At 45.1% G+C, this 25375-nt stretch overlaps 1 protein-coding gene across 1 annotated transcript in view; it reads left to right on the top strand.

Annotated features, from left to right (window-relative positions):
* Nucleotides 1-25375, top strand: part of LOC119855753 (PH and SEC7 domain-containing protein 3-like) — a 147546-nt gene that overhangs the window by 50850 nt on the left and 71321 nt on the right. The window contains 2 exon segments of the mRNA XM_038402407.2: nucleotides 20091-20297; nucleotides 20405-20485. Coding sequence (XP_038258335.1) covers nucleotides 20091-20297; nucleotides 20405-20485 — 288 coding nt within the window.

Below are 25375 nucleotides of genomic sequence, written 5' to 3'. Positions count from 1 at the left end.
ATGAGCAGTTTTTCAAATCTTTACCGTAAGAGCACCAACGATGCACTATCAGCAATTAAGAAATGAGCTCATCACATTTTGTTTAGAGAAGCATCATGCAACAATACAATTAATGGGTCAGAATCTTGGCCCCAATCCACTTCGTTTGCAATGCTCAGGTGGCAGAGAGGGAGCAGACATCACCCATAAGTCACCCTGCAGAGGATTCCCCTGGTATGGGAGAGTCCCCAGAAGGTGTGGAGTTGGGCTGCTAACTCAGTTATCGCTCCTTTGAAAATTCCAGCCTTAATGTAGGTGCTAGGCTGTTGGTAGCCTCTCACTGGAAAAGAAAAAAATTGCCCAGAATGGTTCCAAGAAATATGTGAAGTTACGGTTATGGAAAATTAATGCATCAAATGCCTACACAGCCAAATAGAGAGAGGACAAATGGATATTAAGGGCAAAGTCTACACTACAAAATTAAGTTGATCTAAGTAACGTCCACGTACACCCACTGCAGTAATTGAATCGGTTTTATACATCCACGCTATGCTCCTTGTGTTGGCGGTGCTCAGTCTCACCAGGAGCACTTGCACCAATTTAACTGCCAGCATGGGTCATTGTGGGATGGTTTCTGAGAGGCAGCAATAGTTGATGTAAGCATTGTCTGCACTCTCACTGCGTCAACCTAACTACATCGACCTAAGCGCTACGTCTCTCGTGCAGGTGGAGTTATTAAGTCGGTATAGTGGGCGAGTTACATGAGGGGGAGCAACATTTTAGTGTAGGCACTTACAGAGTTAGGTCGACATGAGGCAGCTTACGCCAACCTACCTCTAGTGTACACCAGGCCTTAGGCAGACCAGGTATGTGAGGTAGTACCTTTTATTGGAACAACTTCTGTTGGTGAGAGAGGTGTTTCTCTTGGGTTAAGAAAACCTGCCTGTGTTGTGTCAGAAGGTTCATCCTCTAACTTCATAGATTATAAGGCCAGGAGGAACCATTAAGAACATCTTGGAAATACCTTGCTTAGTAGAAAAACTTGACAATGGTATCATTGCATATAATGTTTCTCTAAACAAAAAAGGGCTGAGTTGACTTTTGTACTGGTTAATACTGTATTTCTCATGCATGTTTGATGAGGATTTGTAAAATTGTTTATACTTCCTAAATAAGCAGTTATTGGAAAAAAACAAACAAAAAAACCCAGGCTGCTGACACCACTTCTGTTTTCAGCTCCCTCTCAAAGCAAAACAAAAAAAATCCAGGAGCTGACCAAAAAAACCCCCACAATACATCAGCAGCTGATCAGAAAACTGCACACACCTATTCAGTACAAAGCATCAGTGGTCAGGTGCTCAGCTGGCATGTGTTGACATAGCCCCGTTAAAGTCAGTGCTTTTTAGGTGAGTAGCCTACACTTTTCATACATCCATTCACTGAGATCTATGGAATTATGTTGTTTTATGCCCTGCTGATGACCTGGCCCAAAGTGCAATCTGACCTCTTATCCATTGGTTATGTCTGGCTGTCAGTCAAGCCCTTCTGCATTCTTGCTGGTAAACTCTGCTTTTCTCAGCTGCCTGCTTGGAGAAGAGGCAGACGGAAACAATTGTAGGGAGCTGTGTGTGAATGGTGACTTGTTTTTGCTACAAGGAGAACAATGGTGTGACAGGTTTCAATCGGTCCACTGAGCCTCTAGGGGGCGATGGAGAGCTACTGTCCCACTGGCAGGCCTTAGTCACACCTTTCGAGCACAGGGGAATTAGCGGAGAAGGTGCACCGGCCCCGAGTCTGCGGCGCGCCCCTCGGGCGGGGGGGAGCGCCGGCCCCGAGTCTGCGGCGCGCCCCTCGGGCGGGGGGGAGCGCCGGCCCCGAGTCTGCGGCGCGCCCCTCGGGCGGGGGGGGAGCGCCGGCCCCGAGTCTGCGGCGCGCCCCTCGGGCGGGGGGGGGAGCGCCGGCCCCGAGTCTGCGGCGCGCCCCTCGGGCGGGGGGGGAGCGCCGGCCCCGAGTCTGCGGCGCGCCCCTCGGGCGGGGGGGAGCGCCGGCCCCGAGTCTGCGGCGCGCCCCTCGGGCGGGGGGGGGAGCGCCGGCCCCGAGTCTGCGGCGCGCCCCTCGGGCGGGGGGGGAGCGCCGGCCCCGAGTCTGCAGTGTTCGGGATTCTGCTACCCGAGGCGGGTTGGCCGGGGTAGGGGAACGCAGACCCACCCACCTCCACTGCGTTCCAGCCCAGGGCCCTGACAGTGGCGGGAGGAGAGGGTCCCGCCGCGGGGTCAGCGGAGAGCCACCCGCACCCCGCTGACCAAATACACCCACCACACTGTGCAGTTCTGCCCCCGGCTACTTCCTACCCGGTCTCTCGAGCGGGTCCCTCCAGCTCGTCCGGGTATTCAGGTGCTGGCAGTTCCAGCTCCCCCTCCGTGTCAGGCTCATGCTGACCCGGGTTACAGCCTGGCCCCTCCGGGTGCTCTGCGGCTGGCATTCCTCAGTCCTTCTGGTCGCCTCAGTCCTTCCTCCAGGTCAGGTTCCTCCTGGGTCGGCAGCAGGGTCTGGAGGGAACAGCCAGCAGCCTGGGTCTGTCTCCCTCCCTGGTGCTGCCCTCACTGGGCAAAGGGCCCCGCTTTTTATACTTCCTCTTCCACCCCGCCCCTTCCGGGGATTGGAGTAAGCTTGGTCTGGCCCCGCCCACTCAGGCTGAGAGTGGCTCTTTACCCTCTGGTTCGGAGGGAAGCCACCTGGCACCCTACATACCCCCACCCCTCAAATTCAGCTCCCGACCATTGGAGCTGGCGTCCTCACCCTCTCCAAGGCGGGATAGGAAGTCCACATTGGCATTGTCCCTTCCTGCCCAATGGTGAATCATGAAGGCATAGGGCTGCAGAGCTAGATACCACTGCATCAGCCTGGCATTATTGTCCTTCATCTTATTAAGCCACTTCAGGGGTGCATGGTCCGTAACCAGTATAAAGGGGGCTCCAAGGACGTAGTAGCGGAGGGCATCGACCATCCACTTGACCGCTAGGGCCTCTTTCTCCACGACTGAGTAGTTCCGTTCTCTGGGGAACAGCTTCCGACTGAGGTAAACAATAGGGTGTTCCTCCCCGTCTACCTCCTGTGAGAGGACTGCCCCAAGCCCTACTCCTAAGACATCAGTCTGAACGATGAAGTCGCAATGAAAGTCAGGGCTGAAGAGTACTGGATCGCTACACAGCCGTTCTTTGATAGTTCAAAAGGCTGTCTCGCATTCATCGGACCAATGCACCCGGCGGGGGCTGTTCTTGGTCAAGAACTCCGTCAGTGGGGCTGTAATGCTTGCAAAGTGGGGTACAAACCGCCGGTAATAACAAGCTAAGCCCAAGAATTGACACACCTGCCTCTTTGTGGTCAGCGCCGGATATTCCTGGAGTGCTTGGACTTTCCCGATGAGGGGGCGGACCTGTCCCCGGCCCAAGGTGTACCCCAGGTAAGTGGTTTCCTCCCGCCCAATTCGGCATTTTTTTGGATTGGCCATAAACCCGGCTGCGCGGAGGTCCCGGAGGACCGCCGCTACTTGGTTAAGATGTTCCTCCCAGTTATTGCTATAGATGACCACGTCGTCCAAGTAGGCTGCAGCGTACTTTGTGTGTGATTGCAACACCCGGTCCATCAAATGCTGGAAGGTTGCCAGGGCTCCATGGAGGCCGAAAGCCTTCCGGGTGAAATGGTACAACCCCTGAAGGGGTGGCAAACGCTGTCTTCTCCTTGGACCTGGGATTCAAGGGGATCTGCCAGTACCCCTTTGTGAGATCTAAAGTGGTGATATAACAGGCCTCCCCGAGCCGATCGAGGAGCTCATCGATGTAGGGCATCGGATAGGCGTCAAACTTTGAAATGGCGTTTACCCTTTGGAAGTCAATGCAAAACCGCCAGCTCCCATCCGGCTTTGGTACGAGGACAGTGGGGCTCCGCCACTTGCTCTGGGAGCGCTCAATAACACCCAGATCCAACATCGCCTGGACTTCCTCCTCTACGGCCTCCTGCATTTGCCTAGGCAATGGCTGGATTGTCTCTCGGACCACCACCCCGAGTTCAGTCTGGATCACATGGTAGGTGAGCGTAGTCCGCCCGGGTTTCATGATGAATGTCTTGGGGAATGCCCTTACTAAGCAGAGGGCCTGTTTTTGCTGCTCGACTGTGAGCGTCTCTGCTAGCTGGGGCTCACCATTATCTGACTCCTTGGGCTTGGAGCCCCAGGTCTGGTTCGGGGGAGTACGGGGCAACTAGTAGTCCTTCCCGTTCCTGCCAGGGTTTTAAGAGGTTTACATGGTAAATCTGTTTTTCCTTACGGCGACCAGGTTGCTGAATTTCATAGGTGACAGGCCCTACCCGGCGGAGGACCTCATACGGACCCTGCCAGCAGGCAAAAAGCTTTGATTCCTCCCAGGGGAGCAGGAGGAGTACTCTGTCCCTGGTACAAATGATCGAGCCTGGGCGCCCCAATTGTAGTGCTGCTCCTGGGCTCTTTTGGCTGTGTTTAAGTTCTCCTTTGCGAGCTAGCTCGCCCGCCCGTGCCAGCCGCCCCTGCAGCTGTAAGACGTATTGTAAGAGATCATGCGTTGCAGATGGGTTGTGTTCCCAAGTCTCCCTCAAGAGGTCCAACACCCCGTGGGGTCACTGCCCATAGAGGAGCTCGAATGGGGAGAACTTCGTGGACGCCTGTGGGACTTCTCGAACTGCCAGTAGTAAAGGAGGGAGCAGCTGGTTCTACTGGCAGAGGTCCTGGGTGGGGAAATGCCGCAACATTCCCTTCAGGGTCCGATTAAAAGGTTCTCTCAATCCGTCAGTCTGGGGATGGTAGACCAAGGTCTGAAATTTCTTAATCCCCAATAGGGCACATACCTGACGGAACAGCTTAGAAGTGAAGTTGGTCCCTTGAGCAGTGAGTATCTCTCATGTGAGGCCCCACCCTTGCGAAGGTCTTCACGAGCTCCATAGCGATAGTGCGGGCGGTGATATATCTTAAGGGGACGGTCTCGGGGAAGCGGGTGGCGTAGTCCATCAGGACAAGGATGTATTGATGGCCCACCTTACTTTTTGGAAAAGATCCCACCAGGTCCATCGCCACCCACTCAAATGGTACACCTATGACTGGTAAAGGGACCAGGGGGGCCTTCCGTACCACTGCCGGGGCTGCATGTTGGCAGGCTGGGCACGACACACAGTAATCCTTCACCTCACGGTGGACGCCGGGCCAGAAGAACCTGGCCAGGACCCTAGCCACAGTTTTTTCCTGCCCTAAATGGCCTGCAGCCGGGATGTCATGTGCAAGCTTCATGACAGCCCGACGATGAATGCGGGGGACCATGAGTTGGGTCCGGACCTCTTGGGTCTGAGGGTCTCGATCAACGCGGTAGAGCCGCTCGTGATTAAGTTCAAATCTAGGCCATTGGGTGGTGTGCTGGGCCTCCACGACCTCACCATCCACCCGGGCCAGCTGCTCATAGGCAAACCGGAGCATAGGTCCTCCCTTTGATCTCGGCTAAAGCCACCAGGTCAGGAGGGGGGCTAGTCGTTTCTAGGCCGTCCTGCCTGGGTGTGGGAACTGGGGCAACTCCAGGGTCAGACCTCGAGTCGGGGCCTGTCTTCATCTCAGGCGGAGCCTCCTCGAACGCCTCTTTGGTGGATAGGGATCGGAGCACCTCGACAAAGTCTGGCCAGTCGCGGCCCAGAATAACTGGATAGGCGAGGTATGACGCCACGGCCACGTTCATTAACCGAGTTCCTCCGTTCACTGTGATGGGGACCTGAACCGTGGGGTACGATTTCATGTCTCCGTGTATGCACTGAATCCGTACTTCCCCAATGGTCCGCCCGAATCAACTAGACCAACAACGTGGGTCCTGGTGACTTCCATGGAGGCTGTCAATTTGGCCACGGAGAGCAGACGGGCCCGTCGCTCCCTGGTGCACACCAGGCCAAAGTTGCAGTCCATCGCAGGACAGCCCTGTTGCAGATCTCGCCACATCAAAAGCAAGGTCCTACTTCTGGGCGCCCCGGTTGCGTGGGTGTACCAGTGGGGCTGCAGGGTTGGCTGGGGCCCGGTGGTTGGGTTAAGCGTCCAGAGGTGGAGCGCGGTGTGGACTCAGGGCATCGGGGAAAATCGGTCCTGCTGCCATCTGGTCATCGGGTATGGTGTGGTGCGTCGGTTTGGGAGATGGGCCCCCGCTTTCAAGTTTCTGTGCACTGGGTCCAGGGTTTGGAGGACTTCCTCTTCCACCCCGCCCCTTCCGAGGATTGGAGTAAGCTTGGTTTGGCTCCGCCCACTCAGGCTGAGAGGGTGGCTCTTTACCCTCTGGCTCCCTACATATGGGTAGCCAAAACAATGCAAATAACATTGAAACTACTTGACAGAGCAGTTGGCTGTTCTATCAGTTGTGAAAAGGAGGAAAGTTTGTTTCACTGCAGAATTATGAAATAAAACTCCTGTGGAAAATGAGTGGCCTGCTACACACCATCTGTATATTTGTTTGTTCTTTTTAAAAGAACAGACTTTGAAGATAGGAACAAACGCTGTATTTTTGACCATCAGTTTTCCCAGATGCCTACAAAAGAATTAAGCTGCAACAGCTGCACAATTCACATGAGCTTTCTGGGCCAGTCTCCAAACAGTTAAACTTTAATGCTAGCGTGGGGTCATGTGTGACTTCATTGTATTGTGGGATTTGAAGCAGGTCTGGTGGAGGGAAGTTGTTGTGGGGAACCAGGAAGAGCAGGGGAAGTAGTTAAATGTCTTTCAAGTTTTGATTCTTGCTCCTGAGGAAGCTGTATTAAAGTGTTGCAGGGAAATACCAGACAGAACCAGTGCACCGTATTTGTACTGCTCTCAAAAACTGCAACGCATGCAAGAAACTCCAAGGGAGAGGAATGTTTGCTGAACAGATGGGATAGAAAACTATCCTATGCGTGGAACAGTTAGGGGCTGAGCATGTTCTAACAGAGGTAACTGGGATTTAATGCATTTTTTTTTGTCTATTTCTGATCTCAGTGAGAGGCAGACTGGCCAGATCCCATTGAAGACCCTGGGGCTATGCCAGTTTACACCAGAGGAGTATCTGGCCCTCTGTGGGTACAAATCCAGTTTGCATAAATATTATGTGGGTTTTTAAAAAAATTCTTTTTAATATTTGAAAAACTTCGATCCTTGATAAACAACTTCAGAAGGGTACTACCACAGAGCACCCGGATCAGAAAGGGTCTGGTTTTCATGTACAATAAATTCCCCTTACGCTGCTCTAGCGGTGCAAAGAGGCCTTAAAGTGGGCATACATTTACACCCACTTTAAGGTGTAAATGTTTAAAAGTTTTTCCACCAAATGCATTCGATGAAGTGAGCTGTAGCTCACGAAAGCTTATGCTCTAATAAATTTGTTAGTCTCTAAGGTGCCACAAGTACTCCTTTTCTTTTTGCGAATACAGACTAACACGGCTGCTACTATGAAACCTGTAATATCAGTGTAATACTGGGACATGCTGGCTGTTGGGAGACTGTAATCCTGTGCATTTAGGTGGATGATCTTGCTGTTCTAATACTGGTTTCAGAGTAGCAGCCGTGTTAGTCTGTATCCGCATAAAGAAAAGGAGGACTTGTGGCACCTTAGAGACTAACAAATTAATTTGAGCATAAGCTTTCGTGAGCTACAGCTCACTTAATCGGATGCATGGTAATAGCTCACCTTACCTGATCACTCTTGTTACAGTGTGTATGGTAACACCCATTGTTTCATGTTCTCTGTGTATATAAATCTCCCCACTGTATTTTCTACTGCATGCATCCGATGAAGTGAGCTGTAGCTCACGAAAGCTTATGCGCAAAGAAAGTTGTTAGTCTTTAAGGTGCCACAAGTACTCAGTTTCTTTTTGATCTAATACTGTGATCCTATAGGGAAAGGGTTTGTACTTGCTCCATTACATGCCTCCTAGAAATGGAATTTTCTGTCATTTTAGATGTTTACTCCTATTTACGATTAGTGAGGTTTTTCGTTAATGGAAGCAAAAGGAGAGAGATAAGGAGGATGATTACATGCAGCTGGTGGTTATGTTAAGCAACTGAGCCTGTTCTAGTTCCTAAAAACTACTTTGAATATGAAATCTTCTTGGTAAAGAATGAGAAGTGATAGATCATAGTGGATATGTAGCTACATATTACTTTATTCCTTTCTTTGGAGTGTGACAAGTCTGAGCACTTGGTATTTTTTTTAATGGCTTCTTGGCACTGCTCAAAGAGTCATTGATTCATAGCCTTCCTCCATTCATATACTCATTGATACTATCCTGGGGAGCTGCAAAGTTAGCTGGAGTTGCAAGCATGTGCCGCTGTGCTGCCCATAGAAGACTGATCTACTGTAAAGCATGTCTTTGAAGAGAGGTCTTATGTGGGACTTCAAAGCATATGAAACCATTTAGAGCAAAGTAGCACAGTGAATCACCTACCAAGAAGGAAATTTTCCTTGGGAGAGCCTGTAATAGAAGTTAATTGACAAGGTAAATCATTGTTTGACATGAGTTTCTAATGAGCTGCAGGACTCACAGAACAAGCTTCACAATCAGTCTTGAGATCTATTGGAAGTGGTTTGGAAGCCCTCTGGCTCTCCATGCTGTCAGTCATTTATTGCAAGCTGTGACTGGTCATGTTCCAAAGCTGCCTAGAAGCTTTCGTCCCCAGGGAATGTTCCTTCCACAGTGGTTCTTCATTCTAGGTATCTGTCCCCAGTTTAATATTAACTTTCCTTAAATCGTAGGCTCGTTAGGGCAGGGATTGCCTCTTTCAATAAGTGATTGCATGTGCAGGGTGGGAGTTTCTCAACAGCCAGCAGTATTGGCCTAACTCTGCTCCCATGGAAGTCAACGCTGACTTCAGTGAGAGCAGATATCAGCGCTCAGCACTAGAAGATCCCGTCCGCAGTGCCTAGTAGAATGGGGTGCCAGTCCCTGCTTGCAGCCTGTAGGTGCTGTTGCAGGACAGATAAATTAATGATGGATAAGACTGTTGACACAGACGCTGTATATTGGTTTGGGAAACTTTTTCTTCGTAAAAAGTGTAAAAAAGACTGAAACTGAAGGCATGTTAAAAAACAAAACAAAACAACAACTTTAGTTTCATAACATCTCATGGACACATGGCAGGCACTTGGGAGCAATCCTGCACCGATTGAATTTGATGGGAGTTTTGCCATTGACTTCATTGGGCCAGGATGTTCACCCTTTTATTTCTAATCACTAAGCTCCTTGCTGGAATGGGCTTTCCTGACAGATGCGCCTTATCTTGGCTTTAAATAAAGCTGCTATCACAGCATTGTACAGTTCTTTAAGAAAAGAGAAAACAGCTATAATTACCACCCCCTCCCCCAACCACCATATAAATCTTATAAAAATCTCAGCCCCCTCTTCCCCTAACTCTCCCAGAATTCTGTGCACTCTCTTTTCTGGATGCCGCGTTCCTGGCGGAAGGGCTCCATGCGTAGCCACATGAGATTATAAGTCAAAGGCATCTGCCTTAATGCACATATTAAACTGATCATGGCTAGGCAGTGACAGGTGATGGTTACTGTTACCACTTGGTAAAGAAATGTGCACATAGCTAAACTGTGCTAAAACACCCTCTGGCTTTTTTCCTTCCATCCTCCTTTTGCCTCCCCCTCCTCCCGCTTGTGTGTGTCACCCACTTTGTGTGTTGTCTTTTAGACTATAAACTGTTTAGGCCTGGGAATGGCAATTACTATATGTGTGTGTCGGATTTAGCACAATGACTTGTTTGGTCACGAGGTGCTAGCACAGTGATTAATAATAATAATAAAAGTGGGATAACCATTATAGATTGTTTTAGGGCTCCTGCACAGTTACGTCCCATCGTGGAGATGTTTTAAATCTGTATTTATTGGAGGAGAGAATTCTGGAACAGAAAGGACAGAAGAGGCTGTAAAGAGGAGACAGAAGTAGTTAGCTCAAACTCCACTGGTGGCACAGGGAATATTGTGCTGGTCTGTGACCCCAATGACCAGGAGTTCAAGTTCCTTTCTTGCCTGATTCCTGTGATTAATTTTGGAAGAATCACTGGGTCAAATTCTGTGGCCTGTGATACATAGGAGGTCACATTAGATTATCATTATGGTCCCTCTTGGCCTTAAACTCTAGGCATTTGTCAGGGTTCCTTCCCCACTCTGAACTGAACTCTGGGGTACAGAAATGGGGACCCACATGAAAGACCCCCTAAGCTTATTTTTACCAGCTTAGGTTAAGAACTTTCCCAGGGCACAAACTTTGCCTTGTCCTTGAACAGTATGCTGCCACCACCAAGTGATTTAAACAAAGAACAGGGAAAGGACCACTTGGAGTTCCTCTTTCCCCAAAATATCCCCCCAAGCCCTTACACTCGCTTTCCTCGGGAGGCTTGAGAATAAACAAGATGAGCACAAACCAGCCTTGGATTTTTAAGACCCAATCAGATTTTTAAAAATCAGAACTTTATTAGAAGAACAAAAAAAGATAAGAGAACAACTCTGTAAGATCAGAATGGAGGATAATCTTACAGGCAGTCAGATTTAAAATATAGAGAATCCCTCTAGGCAAAACCTTAAGTTACAAAAAGACACAAAAACAGGAACACACATTTCCTCCAGCACAGCGAATTTACAAGCCAAAACAAAGAAAACCTAATGCATTTTCTAACTAGATTACTTACTAACTTTACAGGAGTTGGAGGGCTTGCATCCTTGATCTGTTCCTGGCAAAGATATCACACAGACAGACAAAAGCCTTCCCCCCTCCCTCCTCCAGATTTGAAAGCATCTTGTCCCCTCATTGGTCATTTTGGGTTGGGTGCCAGCAAGGTTACCGTAGCTTCTTAACCCTTTACAGGTGAACGGATTTTGCCTCTGGCCAGGAGGGATTTTATAGCACTGTATACAGAAAGGTGGTTACCCTGCCGTTTATATTTATGACAGCATTGATTAAATAAACTCTATTATACACCCATCTAGCTTTAGACAATGTGACAGAGTTTCATTTTTATCACATAAACACCAGAGTTGGTGGGCACAGGAGCTTTCACATCTATGTAATAGATCTGAATCCTTATCTGAGATCCTCTTGGTCTAGTTCTTAACAAATAGGTGTCCACATAAACACCATCAGAGTTGGCCCTAATTGGCTACTAGCATCATTGTCAACAGAGATCTAGGAACTAATTAAATAAACCTCATTACACATCTAGAGAACAAGGATTTCAAAAGATGTTGTATATGTTGGGGCTTCATATTTTGAAAGCTGCTTAAGTGATTTGGACATGCATTAATTTCTAATGAGCGCTGAGCATTAAAATCTCACCCTCAATCTCTAGTATTGTCAAGTTGGCCTCTTTCATATGAATGCTAAATTTAGGTGTTGAATAAGTCCAAACACCACTTTTACCCCACTCCTACTAGTAGGCTATTGCTTAGTTGTAAGAAAAACTCAAAGAATATTGAATCAAATAGTCAGCTGCTTTGAGATGATGCTTTTGTGAATGAAACACCTGACTTGGACTGCATTTTATATCTGGGAAATTAGACTAGTGAAATTCCCTCTAAAACCACTCTTGGCAAGTTGCCAACAGTAAAAGAAACAAGCTCTCTTCTCCTTCATTTCTAAAGTGTTGTGCTGGAAGTTGCTGTGGAATATAGGTCACTGTATGGTAGTTGCTGGCATTTCCATAAACCGGTCATGGTTTGTGGTCACATTCACTCTTGTATTTGACTTCAGGATGCAGATGTTTTCTGTCTGTGCTGGCCACCTTCCAGGGTTATAAATATTGCCTGTAATAAGGAGTAGAGGGGGAAACAGGGCTGTGTTTTATTGGTGGTAGTTAAGGCTACGATTTTGGCACAGAAATGTTTAGTAAATTTCATGGTGGAGATGCAGGAAAAAGAACATAGGTCATGGAAAGTTCACCAAATAATGTAGTTTGCATTACATCAACATAAAAGTATAGTGTGGGTGCTGAAAGATGGGGCCTAGGAAGGGGGTTTTGGAGAGCAAGTCCACCCTGCACTCACCCCACAGCAGTGGCTCCTGAGTGGATTCCCTGCCTTCGGTGTTGCAACCTAGTGCACAACCTAAGTCACAGAGCCACTCCGATTTGGCTGATCCACCACTCTGTCTCCATCAGCGGAGGGGTGGACAGGCCAAACCTGAATGGCGTTGTGACCTAGTGCACAGGTGCACAACGCCACTCATTGTGGTGGACTAATCAAATGCATTTTTACAAGACATTTCCAAGGTTTCTCAGACTTTATTCAAATTGACGATTTCCGTGGCCACCGTGATCTCTGTGACAAAATCAGAGGTTGTGCGTAAGTTGACGTGACATAGCTTTTGAAGGGGTGTGTGTGTGGGGAAAGCACTGTAAGCATATTGGGTGTATAGCAGCAGTTTGCATTGTAGCTGTTTACCCTTTGTATTGTTCAACATTAAAGCTGAGATTTTTTTAAATATGCCTAAGGGAGTCAGATGCCCAGTATGTGGGAGCTATGGGGCTCTAGCAGGGTGGATTTGATTTAAATCATGATTTAAATCACTAGTCAGGAAGACTTGATTTAATCATGGATTTCTACATTAAAGTGCATTCTTATTGGTCGTTATAACCTTAATACATATTCTTCACAACTCAGAGATAGATGTAGGTTTCATTTTTAGAAGATACACACTATACATTTTTAAAGTGATTTATTTTGAAAACTTTTCAGATTAATTTTACAGCTATATCAGAAAATGAATGATTGGTTATTTCATTTACCAAAGGTAATTGAAGCAGATATTTATGAAGTCATTGGGAGGTGAACTATCTCCAATTCAACAGGTTAATCATTAATATTTGGTGGATTTTCTTTCCATGCTGTATTAGGAAGAGAACATCACCAGACAGACATTTAAATTGTTTTATTTAACTAAAACAACTACGTTACGTATTTTGGATTTTTTCTTCAATAGAAAACATATATTTTAACAAAACAAGCATATGAATTTTTGAATTTAGTTAAACATTCATGTTTTTTAAAATCAGGTTTGTTTTTGTTAAAATTGTTAACTAAAATAGTTAAATGAAATATTTAAAAACAAAACAAAAATTAAATTGACTATGTCAGCCAGGTCAACACGAGAAACTTAAAATATTGGCTTCTGCAGCTAACTTAGTTGTCCTCACCTTCATTTTCCTGTTTGTTGATAATCTGGAAAAGAGAAACAAGCTTTCCTGCTTTTTCAGGTCCCAAACGATTTCTCAATTTGGAATGAATTAATTCAAAGGAAGAAAATATTTTTTCTACACTAGCAGATGAAGCTACTGCTGTTAAAAATGAGATTATCACTTCAACAGTCTCTGAATCCAAGTGCTTAAGTGACTTCCACCAGTTCACTGGGGTGACTTTCTTTAAAACATCATCAGCAAACATATGTTTCTTGAATGGTTCACCCTTGGCTCTGAAGTTTATTGTAGTTGGCATTATGGAGGGATGATTGCTGGATGTCCATGTCCTAGCCAACTCCTCTTCTTCAGCAGTTAAGGTTTGACCCTGGTACCGGGCATTGAGAATATTTTCAAGAAAATGAGCTGGAGATAGTGCTTGTCCCATTTGTTTTTTAAATGCTTTTAATTTAACTCTATCATTGCATATTGCTCTTTTTAAGATCTCACTCAGTTCCTTCCAAATTTCAACAGCATCAGCAATAAAACAGCTATTTCCCTGCATTTTATTCAAGGCTACAGAAATAGGCTTCAGGGTACTCAGCATGTGTTCAACATTTCTGTTAAGCCCGGTGTTGAGAACTTTGGCTGTGACAGGGCCATCTATTTGTTCACGATTTTGTTCACACGCTGTCGTCAGATTAGGCCAGTTCTTGATATAGTGCTCAAAACAGTCCATCGCACATCTTGTGGGAGAGTGAGATTGGTTTCTCCCACTTTTTTCAGAGCAGCTGCTGCAAAGTGGTTGTTACGGAAGTATTTTGCAATTTCAGCAGCATTAGCCTTTATTACTGGAACACTGAAGTCTTTGGCTAGGAGGAGCATCAAATGAGCACTGCAACCCTATGTTGTTAGCTTGGGACTCTCTTCATTTCTTCTAATCATGGATACATTTGCAGCATTGTCTGTGACCAAGCTGCAGAATAGACATTTGAATTTTTTTTCACAGTTGTTATAGCTTTTACTGCTACTTCTTGTAAGTATTCTGCTGTGTGTGCATTTCCTGATGTATCAATTGTTTCTGTAAGGAAGACCTTCCCTCCTTTTGTTGTCACACAAGCACATATACAACAGGATCATTGTGGACATTGCTCCACCCATCAAGATTCAGGTTAACAATTGCACACTGTTCAATTTCTCTTTAGTATACTTTATCCAGCAATTTACCTGCAACATTTGCTCTATTGGGTGGACTGTATCCTGGTTTTAATGACTGAACCGTGTTTGAAATGTGGGTTCTCAATCTTACGGAAAGGAGAGTTTGTTGCATAAACAAACTGGGCAATTTTTTAAGCTTTTCGTGATAAGAGCTAGCAGATTACAAACTTATCTTTGGTTGTTTCTAGATGCTGGAGATTTTTTTTCCTTTTTGCTACAGGTGATATACTGTGGCTATGTGACATACATGATGTGGCTGAAACACTGTCATTGGCAGATAACTCTGAAACTATAGAAAATGATGGTGATCTTGACGGTGGTAGTCTTCAGATTCCTGTATGTTGAGAATGGATTCTCCTAAACAAAATAAGTCAATGCAGTTATTTAATTATTATTACCATACTGCTTATTTAGTATTACTCATTGCATTCACTATCACTCAGTACTACTTTAAAGGTGAAATTGTAAAAGGAAGATCTGCCTATTTCAGCTATTTATTTTTTATCATAACTGCATCTAAAATGATAGTACCATAGAGCAACGACTATATTTTTTGCTCAAACATGAGAATTCAAGAATAGTCCAGAAGGAAGACAGGCAGTCCTTAAGAAAGAAGTATGAAATAAAAGTTTACCAACCTGAAGATCCTGCATGTTCAGACATATTCCTTTCATCATCTTCAACGCAGTTCCTCCTGAGAAGGAACACTTCTCATGATGTTGTTTCATTCGGGAAACCAGGCTTTGCATTTCTTTGTTGCACTGGTTGCATTTTGCACACATGCCTGTCTTACCCACAGGTAGAGGAACAGGAACTTCATTAAAATATTCCCATACTGGTCCTCTTTTACTAATTATAGGTTTTCCCTTCTAGTTAGAGAATGGTATGGTAGATCTCAAATCAATGAAGGCTACATTCAGAAAGACCTCAAGACTTCTGGAATATGTTGCTCAAACAATTTCCCTTTTGTTTCTGATGCCTGTCCTTCCCTTCTCACATTTATCTCCAGACTTCTCCTCCTTGTCCAGATGTATTCCACTCCCAACAATCTTCTATTCATTTAACTATTTGAAACTTTGCACTTTTAGCGAGAGGTAAGGGATTGACTCTGTGGATGCAAATTTGCAGAGGGACAATAGGGCTGAGGTCTCTTATTTCTCACCTCTCTATATTATTTATTTATTTTAAAACATTTTTGCTGTTAACAAGCATATTATCTCTGAAGAAACAAATCCACAGTTTGAGAACTGCAAAACTAAGCATTTCTGATGGTATCTTCTAGACTGAGCACTGAGTCCCATTGGGTAGATAGAAAGATTAACCTAAATAATCTATACAGAAGCCCCTGGATCCCCATAAGATTGGGTCCCTAATCCATGAACTATTGGAACTCATTTACAAAACTTTTCTTAAACATTACATGAATATATTGTTTTATACTATAGAATTAGAATTTATAATCCCTAATCCATGATGCAATATCTTTTAGCTATAATGTATCTTAATTAAAACTACCTTTACATTGCTTTTTTCCTCAAAAAGCATTTTATCAAAAAAATCCAATTTAAATAAAAAACTCATTAATTTTTATCCACCCTGGGCTCTAGAATTTACTCCCCCCACTTAGTCCAAAACAGCCCAGATTTGGTAACTATAAAGGCATGCTGCAGAAGATGGGTAAGACTTTTGAGGAGGACTGAGGGATGAGGGAGTAGAAAGGAGTGCTTTTGTATTGCAGGTGGCGACTGTCAGGTGGAGTTCCTGCATGAGTCGTTGTTTTAGTGCTGCTGGGGCTACGTTGCAGTATTAATTGTGCATTCAGGCATCTGGTGCCTTTTATAGGTGTCTTTTTGTTATTTAAATCAAAATAAATAAATTCCCAGTAACTGCAATGGCAGTTGGGTGTTCAGTTCCCTTACGTGCTTTGAAAATCTCAGTTAGAGAGGATTACTGAAAATGTCACTCACAAAATGTGTTTGAGTGATTCTTCTGTATCAGAGCTGGAAGGAAGGGAATACAGATGGAGTTGATTAAAAAATATCCCTGAGGAGCACCACTGCCCTTTCTTGCTGTGAATGCAATGGGTGCTGTAACGTGGGAAGAAAGCTGCAGTTCTCACCCCTTTGATGTGCGTGCTTCCACGGCAGAAAGCAGGTGGTGATTTGTGTGGTGGGGAATTTCAGCTTAGCAAAGTTTTTTGAGTCACACTTTATATTAAGGATCCATTTATAAACAGTTAATGAATGATTATCAGACATTTTAATAAATAGCTGCTGTGTTATAGATTCCGATAAATCAGTTAGTGGTTTATAACTATGTGTTCTAGGCTGCTATAACACCTTCTGCTATAGTGCTTACAGCCATCTATATATCATCTCCCCCCCCACACGCAGCCCTCCCACGCAGAATCATAGAACTGTTGGGCTGGAAGGGACCTCGTGAGGGCATCTAGTCTGTCTCACCTCCTGTCTGTAACAACATCTGTCATTTGTTACCCCTTTCTAAATGGAATCTGTCTAATTTTGTGTGGGGAAGTTTTGTAGGTTTGTTAACTCAGAATTGTGGGAGGCATGGGTCAAAGAGGCTTTGGGGGGGAAATGAAGGAGAGTCTGAGCGCTGGTGCATGGGTGTTGGAAAGACGCCCCCCCAGAGCAGGTATCTGGACTGGGAGTTGTATGGAGGTGTTAAGAGATCATGGTGAGGCATCAGAGTACAGCCTCTCTGTTCCCCACCAACCCTGGCCATCTCCCTGTCTAGTCTTCCATATGTTAGCTCCCTTGTACACACCTGCTTCCATCGTACAGTTCACTACACCCCTGGTCCTGAGGCAGGACGCAGCTATATAAGGGCCCTGTCATAGCATAGAGGTGCCAGTCCCATTTTGCTCAGGCGCTCTAGCATGAGGGACTCCAGCCAGGGTGGGCCCCACCCCAAGCATAGGGGTTAGCAGTGTGCCTCCCCAGTTCCCATTTTTTCTCCCTCCTCCCTGTGTTCTGTCATATCGCACACCCTGCCCTCCATTTCTCCAGCCTCCTTGTGCAGATCTGTTGTCCCCACCCTGCAGTTACCCTGGCTCCCCTCCCCCACACAATTGCCTCCACAGCTCATCTTGTCTACTTCTATGTGCCCCCCCCCATTAAAGGAGTCCCCACTCAGACTCAAGCTTGTAATCTCCTGGGGGTGGCCAGATAGCCTGCCCCCCATCCTCAGGGGGTCCTTGTGGCCCCCAATCCAAGGACAGGAAATGTTTGTGGGAAGGACCACTGCCCTCTCCTACCAGGAGGGACCTGGGCCTGGCAGGTGCATCTGAGCTCTGGCCCATAGTGATCAGGGGTCTTTGGCGCTGAGGATTCCAGGCCATCAACGGGCCTGGATTGTCCATAGAACCTGCCAGCCCGATGCCGGTCCAGAGCCCAGGGTTTTGAAGGGGAAGAAGGCCATGGAGGAGATTTTGGTTCCTGGCCTTAAGATGGAGACGAACAATGAGCCCCCTCACCTTGATTCCCCAAAGAGCAAAACTGGGGGGACGGGTACCTGCCAGCCCTCCACAGGACAGTGGGAGGAAAGGGTGAGAAATGGCCGCCTGGCCCTCCCCCAGGAAACATCAAGTTCTCCTAATGTTCTCCTAATGTTGTTTGGGTGGCCCCTGGGATTGCGGGGCAGAGTGAAAGGACCTGCAGAGCTGTGGGCATTGGGGAAGGGGCGTGGGACCTCTGGTGGGGGAGGACTGCATGGAGGGGCAAAGCTGGGGGTGTGGCTGCTGGGGAGGAAGGGGTGAAATTAGTGGGAGGGATGCGTGAGGTTGATGGAGCTGTGCCATGGTGGCAGGAGAGCCGGATATTTGTAGGGGACATGTGGCCTGGGAGGGGAGGTATTTTTGAAGGGACCTATGCACATGGGGAGCTTGGGAGCGCTATCTGGAGCTGTGCCGGTGCTAGGGGAGCCATGGGGACAACTGGAGTTGTGCTAATGATGGTGGGAATGTTGGGGCAGGCTGAGCAGGTGTTGGGGAGCAGTGGGAAGAATGGGGGTGTGTGTCTGTTTGGGGGTGTGCAAATCCTGTATCCAACACCTATCATCCTGCATCCAGACTACCGGCAACAGACCCACTGGCTGGGCAGGCTGTTTGTACAGATCCTCAGCCCCAGGTACTTGGTCTCCTCATGGATCTGGTCAGATTTCCCACTGGCTGCCCCAGTCTGACAAGCCTGTGGTGGCCAGTTGCATTGGGGCTCTCTGGCAAAGCACAGGAGTTTCGACACAAGGGAAAAGCCGTCTCTGAGTTCTGGGCTTGTTGACTGAAAAGTGCAGCCAATTGTTTGACTACAATCACGGTTCGGTCTTAAAAAATGTTCAAGAGACCAAATAACTGAATGTAGCCAAATGCATTGTCTAAAGACAAAGCAATACAATATGAAAAGGGGACATACGTACCCTTCTTCCAGGAAGCAGTTCTTGTTGCAGCGTGTTCCCCTTACACTGAAGGTATGCTTCAAAGATCTGCATTTTAGCTAGTAGTATTTGTAGTCTGACTTTATAAATTACACAGCTCTTTATATGTCACTAAATCCATTCCACTGGTTGTAACGGTTCCTTAACTTCTTGTTCTGGGCTGTATTTTTCTTAGCTCTGTTTTGCATACTACATTCCAAACCAGTTGAGTGGAATGGTACTTGTAGTAGGACCCAGAACAAATGTACTTTGATTTTGATAGTTTTTGTATTTGCCAGTGCCAAAGTTGACTTCAGCTTTGCAAAGTGTTATGGGATACTTAGCATGCGTGAACAAAAGTAAGCTTAATACCATTCAACTATAAAGCTTTGTGCTAACATTTAGATAGAATGTAACGCGTAATACATATTGGTATGGTGTGCAGTATGTATAAGTATACGTATTGGCTAACAGGCTGTTGGCTGCATGTCTGAGGGGAGACTCAGGAAAGGCAGGGGCAGCATAACCAGTGCTTGGACCCAGTGGTGCAGAGCCCTGGAGCCACAAAGAACCAGGAGCAGGGAAAGCTGTAGAATGTAGATGCTCCACATGGTCCCTGCTTCTTGCAGTCTCCAGCTAGCCTTTGAGAGTTAGCTCCCCACTTTAATGCAGCTTCCCCTTCACCTCAGACCCCTTATCTTGATTCCTGCTCCCCTTCCCACTTTTGCCTCCCTCTGCACCTTCTAAAATTCACAGGACCGGCTGTAGCCCTTGTAGCGCAGCAAGGGCCTGTATGAACTCTGCTGAGGTCTGCGGCAGCTCCTGTGTACTGGGACTGGAAGCAGAACCAAGGTCTGGTACATAGGGAAGCCTGGGAAGGATGGAGTAGATAACTTGAGTGAGCCATTGTAAATCCCAGTTTGCTCACCATAGAATTGCAGATGAGTTACTCTGAGATAATGGTCCACAATTTACAAGTAGCTCATTTTGGGAACTCTTTTTAATGCATGAGTTTGAGCACAACATGTCAAGCACCTGCTATGCAGAGTTACATGTGTTGTGAAAAGTCAGTACAAACAACAAAACACGGGATTTTACTAAACAAGTATGTCAATTCTCAACAGTTTTTTAGTTGAGTGGAGTTCATTGTATCTTGCAATCATGCCAATTAATCACCTTACTGCCAATTGGAAAGTAAATCTTTCTTGAAAATGTTCCTGAAGTCTTTATTCTTTTTTCTCCCCTTCACATTCCTTTTATCGCATAGCAATGCTGGACTGAAAAACTCACTGTTCGACTCCACAGCTGCCATGGGTGGCAATGAGCTCCTGGAGAAAGATGGCACCGAAAACCATAGTCAAGATCTTAGCAATGGCACTGACAGCAATTTGGAAGCAGCCAGGAGGCTGGCTAAGCGCCTCTACCAACTGGACCGATTCAAGCGCTCTGATGTGGCAAAGCACCTGGGTAAAAAGTATGTGTTGACATTGGCTGCTGTCATTCGTATGGTTGATTCTGTACAATAATAAGAGCAGCTTGAGCGCTGCTTTTTAATAATAAACTTTCTGGGTTTTTTTTAAGCAATGAGTTCAGCAAACTTGTGGCTGAAGAATACCTGAAGTTTTTTGATTTCACGGGTATGACGCTGGATCATTCCCTCAGGTATGTGCTTATGTCCAAACTTCATGTTCTTTTCACATTGTCTCAATAGATATAATTATCCCTAGAGAATCTAAGGAATTGAAGATGGAGTCCCAAGGGAGGTTAGTTCCCGTTCTTTCAGTTTGCAATTTGAGTGTATAAGAACATAAGAACTGCCATACTAGGTCTGACCAATGGTCCATCTAGCCTAGTATCCTGTCTCCAACAGTAACAGACAAATACCAGACAAATCCTGTCTCCGACACTACCAGAGCTTCAGAGGGAGTGTATAGAACAGGGCAGTTGGAGTGATCCACCTCTGTCTTCCCCTCGTGGCTTCTGGCAGTCAGAGGTTTAGGGACACCCGCAGCTGGAGTTGCATCTCTGACTATCTTGGCTAACAGCCATACATTTACCTAGTTCTTTTTTTAATGCATTTATACTTTTGGCCATCACAACATCCCATGGCAATAAGTTCCACAGGTTAATTGTGTGTTGTGTGGAAAAAGTACTTCCTCTTATTTGTATTAAACCTGCTGTCTAATAATTTCATTGGATTATCCTAGTTTGTGTTAAGCTAAGGGGTAAATAATATTATCTAGGGCTGTCAATTAATCGCAGTTAACTCGCGCAATTAACTCAAAAAATTAATCGTGATTAATTGCACTTAACAATAGAATACCAATTGAAATTTATTAAATATTTTTGGATGTTATTCTACATTTTCAATATTGATTTCATTTACAACACAGAATACAAAGTGCACAGGGCTCACTTTATATTATTATTTTTGATTACAAATATATGCACTATAAAACTGATAAACAAAAGAAATAGTATTTTTCAGTTCACTTCAGACAAGTACTGAAGTGCAATCTCTTTATTGTAAAAGTGTAACTTACAAATGCAGTTGGTTTTTTTTTGGTCACATAACTGCACTGAAAACCAAAACAGTGTAAAACTTTAGAGTCTACAAGCCCACTCAATTCTCCTTCTTGTTCAGCCAATTGCTAAGACAGACAAGTTTGTTTACAGTGACGGGAGATACTGTTGCTTGCTTCTTATTTACAATGTCACCTGAAAGTGAGAACAGACGTTTTCATGGCACTTCTGTAGCCGGCGTTGCAAGGTATTTACATGCCAGATCTGCTAAACATTAGTATGCCCTTCATGCTTCGGCCACCATTCCAGAGGACATGCTTCCATGCTGATGATGCACATTAAAAAAGAAAATGTGTCAATTAAATTTGTGACTGTACTCCTTGAGGGGAGCATTGTATGTCTCTTGCTCTGATTTACCCACATTCTGCATATATTTCATGTTGTTATAGCAGTCTCGGATGATGACCCAGCACGGGTTCATTTTAAGAACATTTTCACAGCAGATTTGACAAAACGCAAAGAAAGTACCAATGTGAGATTTCTAAAAATAGCTACAGCACTCGACCCAAAGTTTAAGAATCTGAAGAGCCGTCCAAAATCTGAGAGGGACGAGGCATGGAGCATGCTTTTAGAAATCTTAAAAAAGCAACACTCTGCTGCGAAAACTACAGAACCCAAACCACCAAAAAAGAAAATCATCCTTCTGCTGGTGGCATCTAACTCAGATGATGAAAATGAACATGCATCAATGTGCACTGCTTTGGAGCGTTATTGAGTAGAACCCATCATCCGCATGGAAGCATGTTCTCTGGAATGGTGGTTGAAGCATGAAGGGACATATGCACCTTTAGCTCACCTGGCATGTAAATATCTTGCAACGCCACCTACAACAGTGCCATGTGAATGCCTGTTCTCGCTTCCAGGTGATATTGTAAACAAGAAGTGGGCAGCATTATCTCCTGCAAATTGTAACTAATCTTGTTTGTCTGAGTGATTGGCTGACCAGGAGGTAGGACTGAGTGGACTTGTAGGCTCTAAAGTTTTACATTACTTTGTTTTTGAATGCAGTTTTTTTTGTACATAATTCTACATTTGTAAGTTCAACTTTCATGATAAAGAGATTGCATTACAGTACTTGTATGAGGTGAATTGAAAAATACTATTTCTTTGTTTTTTTACAATGCAAATATTTGTAATCAAAAATAAATATGAAGTGAGCACAGTACACTTTGTATTCTGTGTTGTAATTGAAATTAATATATTTGAAAATGTAGAAAACATCCCAAAATATTTAAAATAAATGGTATTCTATTGTTTAACAGTGCGATTAATTGCGATTAATTTTTTTAATCACTTGACAAGCCTAATATTATCATAACATTACTAAATAAACTAATAATTGATGACATTCCCTGGAGGGAAACACTTTTGTTGAATTGTTAAAATTCTTGGTGTGACATTACCCAGGGTGCAGTGTTGACTGCTGAACAGCTGTCTCCTTCATTCTCCAACTTGGGGTACTTTTTACACTGCTTCTCTGTGAGAGCAACCACTCCTGGTCTGCTCACACCCACCGTCCAGCATGTAAATTACTCCCAGCTATACTGTACGAGTGGTACTGGCAGCCACTCTTGAATTACATTGCAGGGTAATACCAGCCAATTCCCAGTCCCAGACTGGCCCCCAGAAATGTGCGTCTTGCACTGCCCAGCCCTCTCCTGGACAACACAAGCTCATATAAAATCTGTCATTTTATTAATAGAAAATGATATGCACAAATCCTGTTATCTCAAATGGAGTTCCCCAAACACTTCAGTCTAAGCACACACTGGCTTAGATAAAACGCTACAAAAAGATAAATTTTAAATGGTTGCAAGTAATGAGGCATAATTACAAGTTGGTTACAAGAAAATAAAAATAAACGCTACTGATTCCAACTTAACAAGTTAGAGTGAATTCAAAGCAAAGGTCTCTCTCACCACGTTTTAGCAGTCTTACTGGCTGAATTCCGTTCTGCTGGGATCCCTCACCAGTCCAGTGATGCTTCCTTTGTCCTTCATGTGTTGTCAATGTCGTGAGTAGAGATGAAAGGAGAAATTTGTGGCCTCTGTTCCCCATTCTTGCACCTTTTCCTCTTTGAGAATCATCTCCAGCTGGGGGTCAGGAGGCAGAAAGTCTATGGGGATGGGAACCTCCAGCTGTTTCTTTGCCAAGATGTAAATTTCTTGTTCATACCCTTTTTCCTGCCAAAAGAATGGCCATTTAACCAGGTGCAGGTCCATTTGATTTCGTTGACACCTGGCTGAAGCGTCAGTTTGCCTTTTGTCTCTGAGGAACTGGTTTGTGGCTGCTTTTCTAAACTTGGAACATGTCTCAGTAATGTTATACAGTAGACATTTATAACTTTGCATACAATGTTACCACACATATTTCACCAGGACAATGATCAGCAAATTACGATTTTTCAGATGATACCTCACAAGGCATACTTTGTACAAAATTTAATATAGTCTTGTAAAAGGGGTGAGCATAGAGGTATAGACTGTCCGAGGGGAACAAATAATACCACTGTTCCCTCGCTGTGATGCGTTAAAAGTTAATAGGAAAGACATGATTGAGCCAGTGCAGAAGTGCTATGAATCAGAAGAATAAGGGAATTTGACAGCTGAATCATGAAATGCGCCAAGCCTTTTTGGAATTCAGGCTCTCCAGTTGCACTGCACGCTGTAGGTACTAAACTCTTCTGAAATCTTGTAAGCATCTAAAAACATCTAGAACAATGGGAGCTGCTGGGTATAGGACCCTTTTGAATATGGGTGCTCAGTACCCTTCTGAAACTCTGGCCCTAGCATTTTAGCTTCCTAGTTTTTAGGAATTTTCAGAATTGGGCCTCTCCCTTTAATATTTGTTTGTTATTTTTAGGAGTGGAAACATCCCCTCTGTGTGGCAACAGTCTGCTAGCAGTGATATAAGTGTTCTGACAGCTAAATAGTAATAATTTTAAAGGAGAGAGATTTTTTCCATTGATACAAAACTATGAAGATTAGTTTACAACTGGCCCTTGTCCAAAAAAAAAAAAAGGGGGGGGGACTTTTTGCAAGTGTAGTTTCCAGGAGCTCAGTCCTGGAAGGTGCTGAGCACTGTGACCCACTCCAACAATGCACGTAAGCATGTATTTAACTCTTTGAAGACTGTGGTGCTAGTCATGTGCTTAAATTAAGCATGTGCTTAAACACTTTGCTAGATTGGAGTAAGAATGCTCAGCTCCATGCAGGATCGAACCCCATGTTGTGGAATAATCGCTGCATATTTCAGTTTTATAAGCCATGCAGTGTGATTCCAAATACACTTTATATTTTAAATGGTGAAATCCAGTACCCTTCAGTGCATGTTTCGGGGGCGTGTGTGTGTGTTCTTCCCTTGATTATTCATTACTCCCATTTATATTAATAGTAGTGACAGTCAATAAAATATATGGTACAGTAGTTGTCCCGAACATTGCAACATCAGTGTTACTACAGATCCAGACTGTGCCTGGCCATTACATGGTGTGCAGGGGCGAGCGTGCAGAGAGCATTTTCACCCACCACTTTAAGGCCTGTCTCAGTCATAGACCCTGCTCCCTAGGGGCACATATCACAGCAAAGGGGAATGGGAGAGGCAAGGAGGAGGTGGAGCCATAGCTCTTGATGGGGTGAGGCAGCTTCATATCACCCACAATGCAGGGTTGTGTATATTGGCAATAATCTAGCCCCTACTGTATTTGGGCCTGTTCCACTCAATTTTGCAGGATTCTTCGGATAAAATAATGGAGGATATATTTTGTACTGAATATTAATTTCTGTGATCCCGTGGCTTCCCTTGCCTTTGTCTTATTTGTTAGATTGTAGATTTGTCAGGGCAGAGGACATGTCGTATCTGCAAAACACTGTTCAGATGGAGGGCAGCGATATGAACTGGGAAGAGACTAGAATTCCTAGCATGGCTCAGTTTTGTGTTTAACTATGAAGCAGATTGTTTAAAAATACA

The sequence above is a fragment of the Dermochelys coriacea genome, chromosome 5, assembly GCF_009764565.3.
Source record: "Dermochelys coriacea isolate rDerCor1 chromosome 5, rDerCor1.pri.v4, whole genome shotgun sequence".
NCBI lineage: Eukaryota > Metazoa > Chordata > Testudines > Dermochelyidae > Dermochelys > Dermochelys coriacea.
Note: the sequence above shows the minus strand (reverse complement) of the source record. Positions and strands in the feature narration are given on the sequence as shown.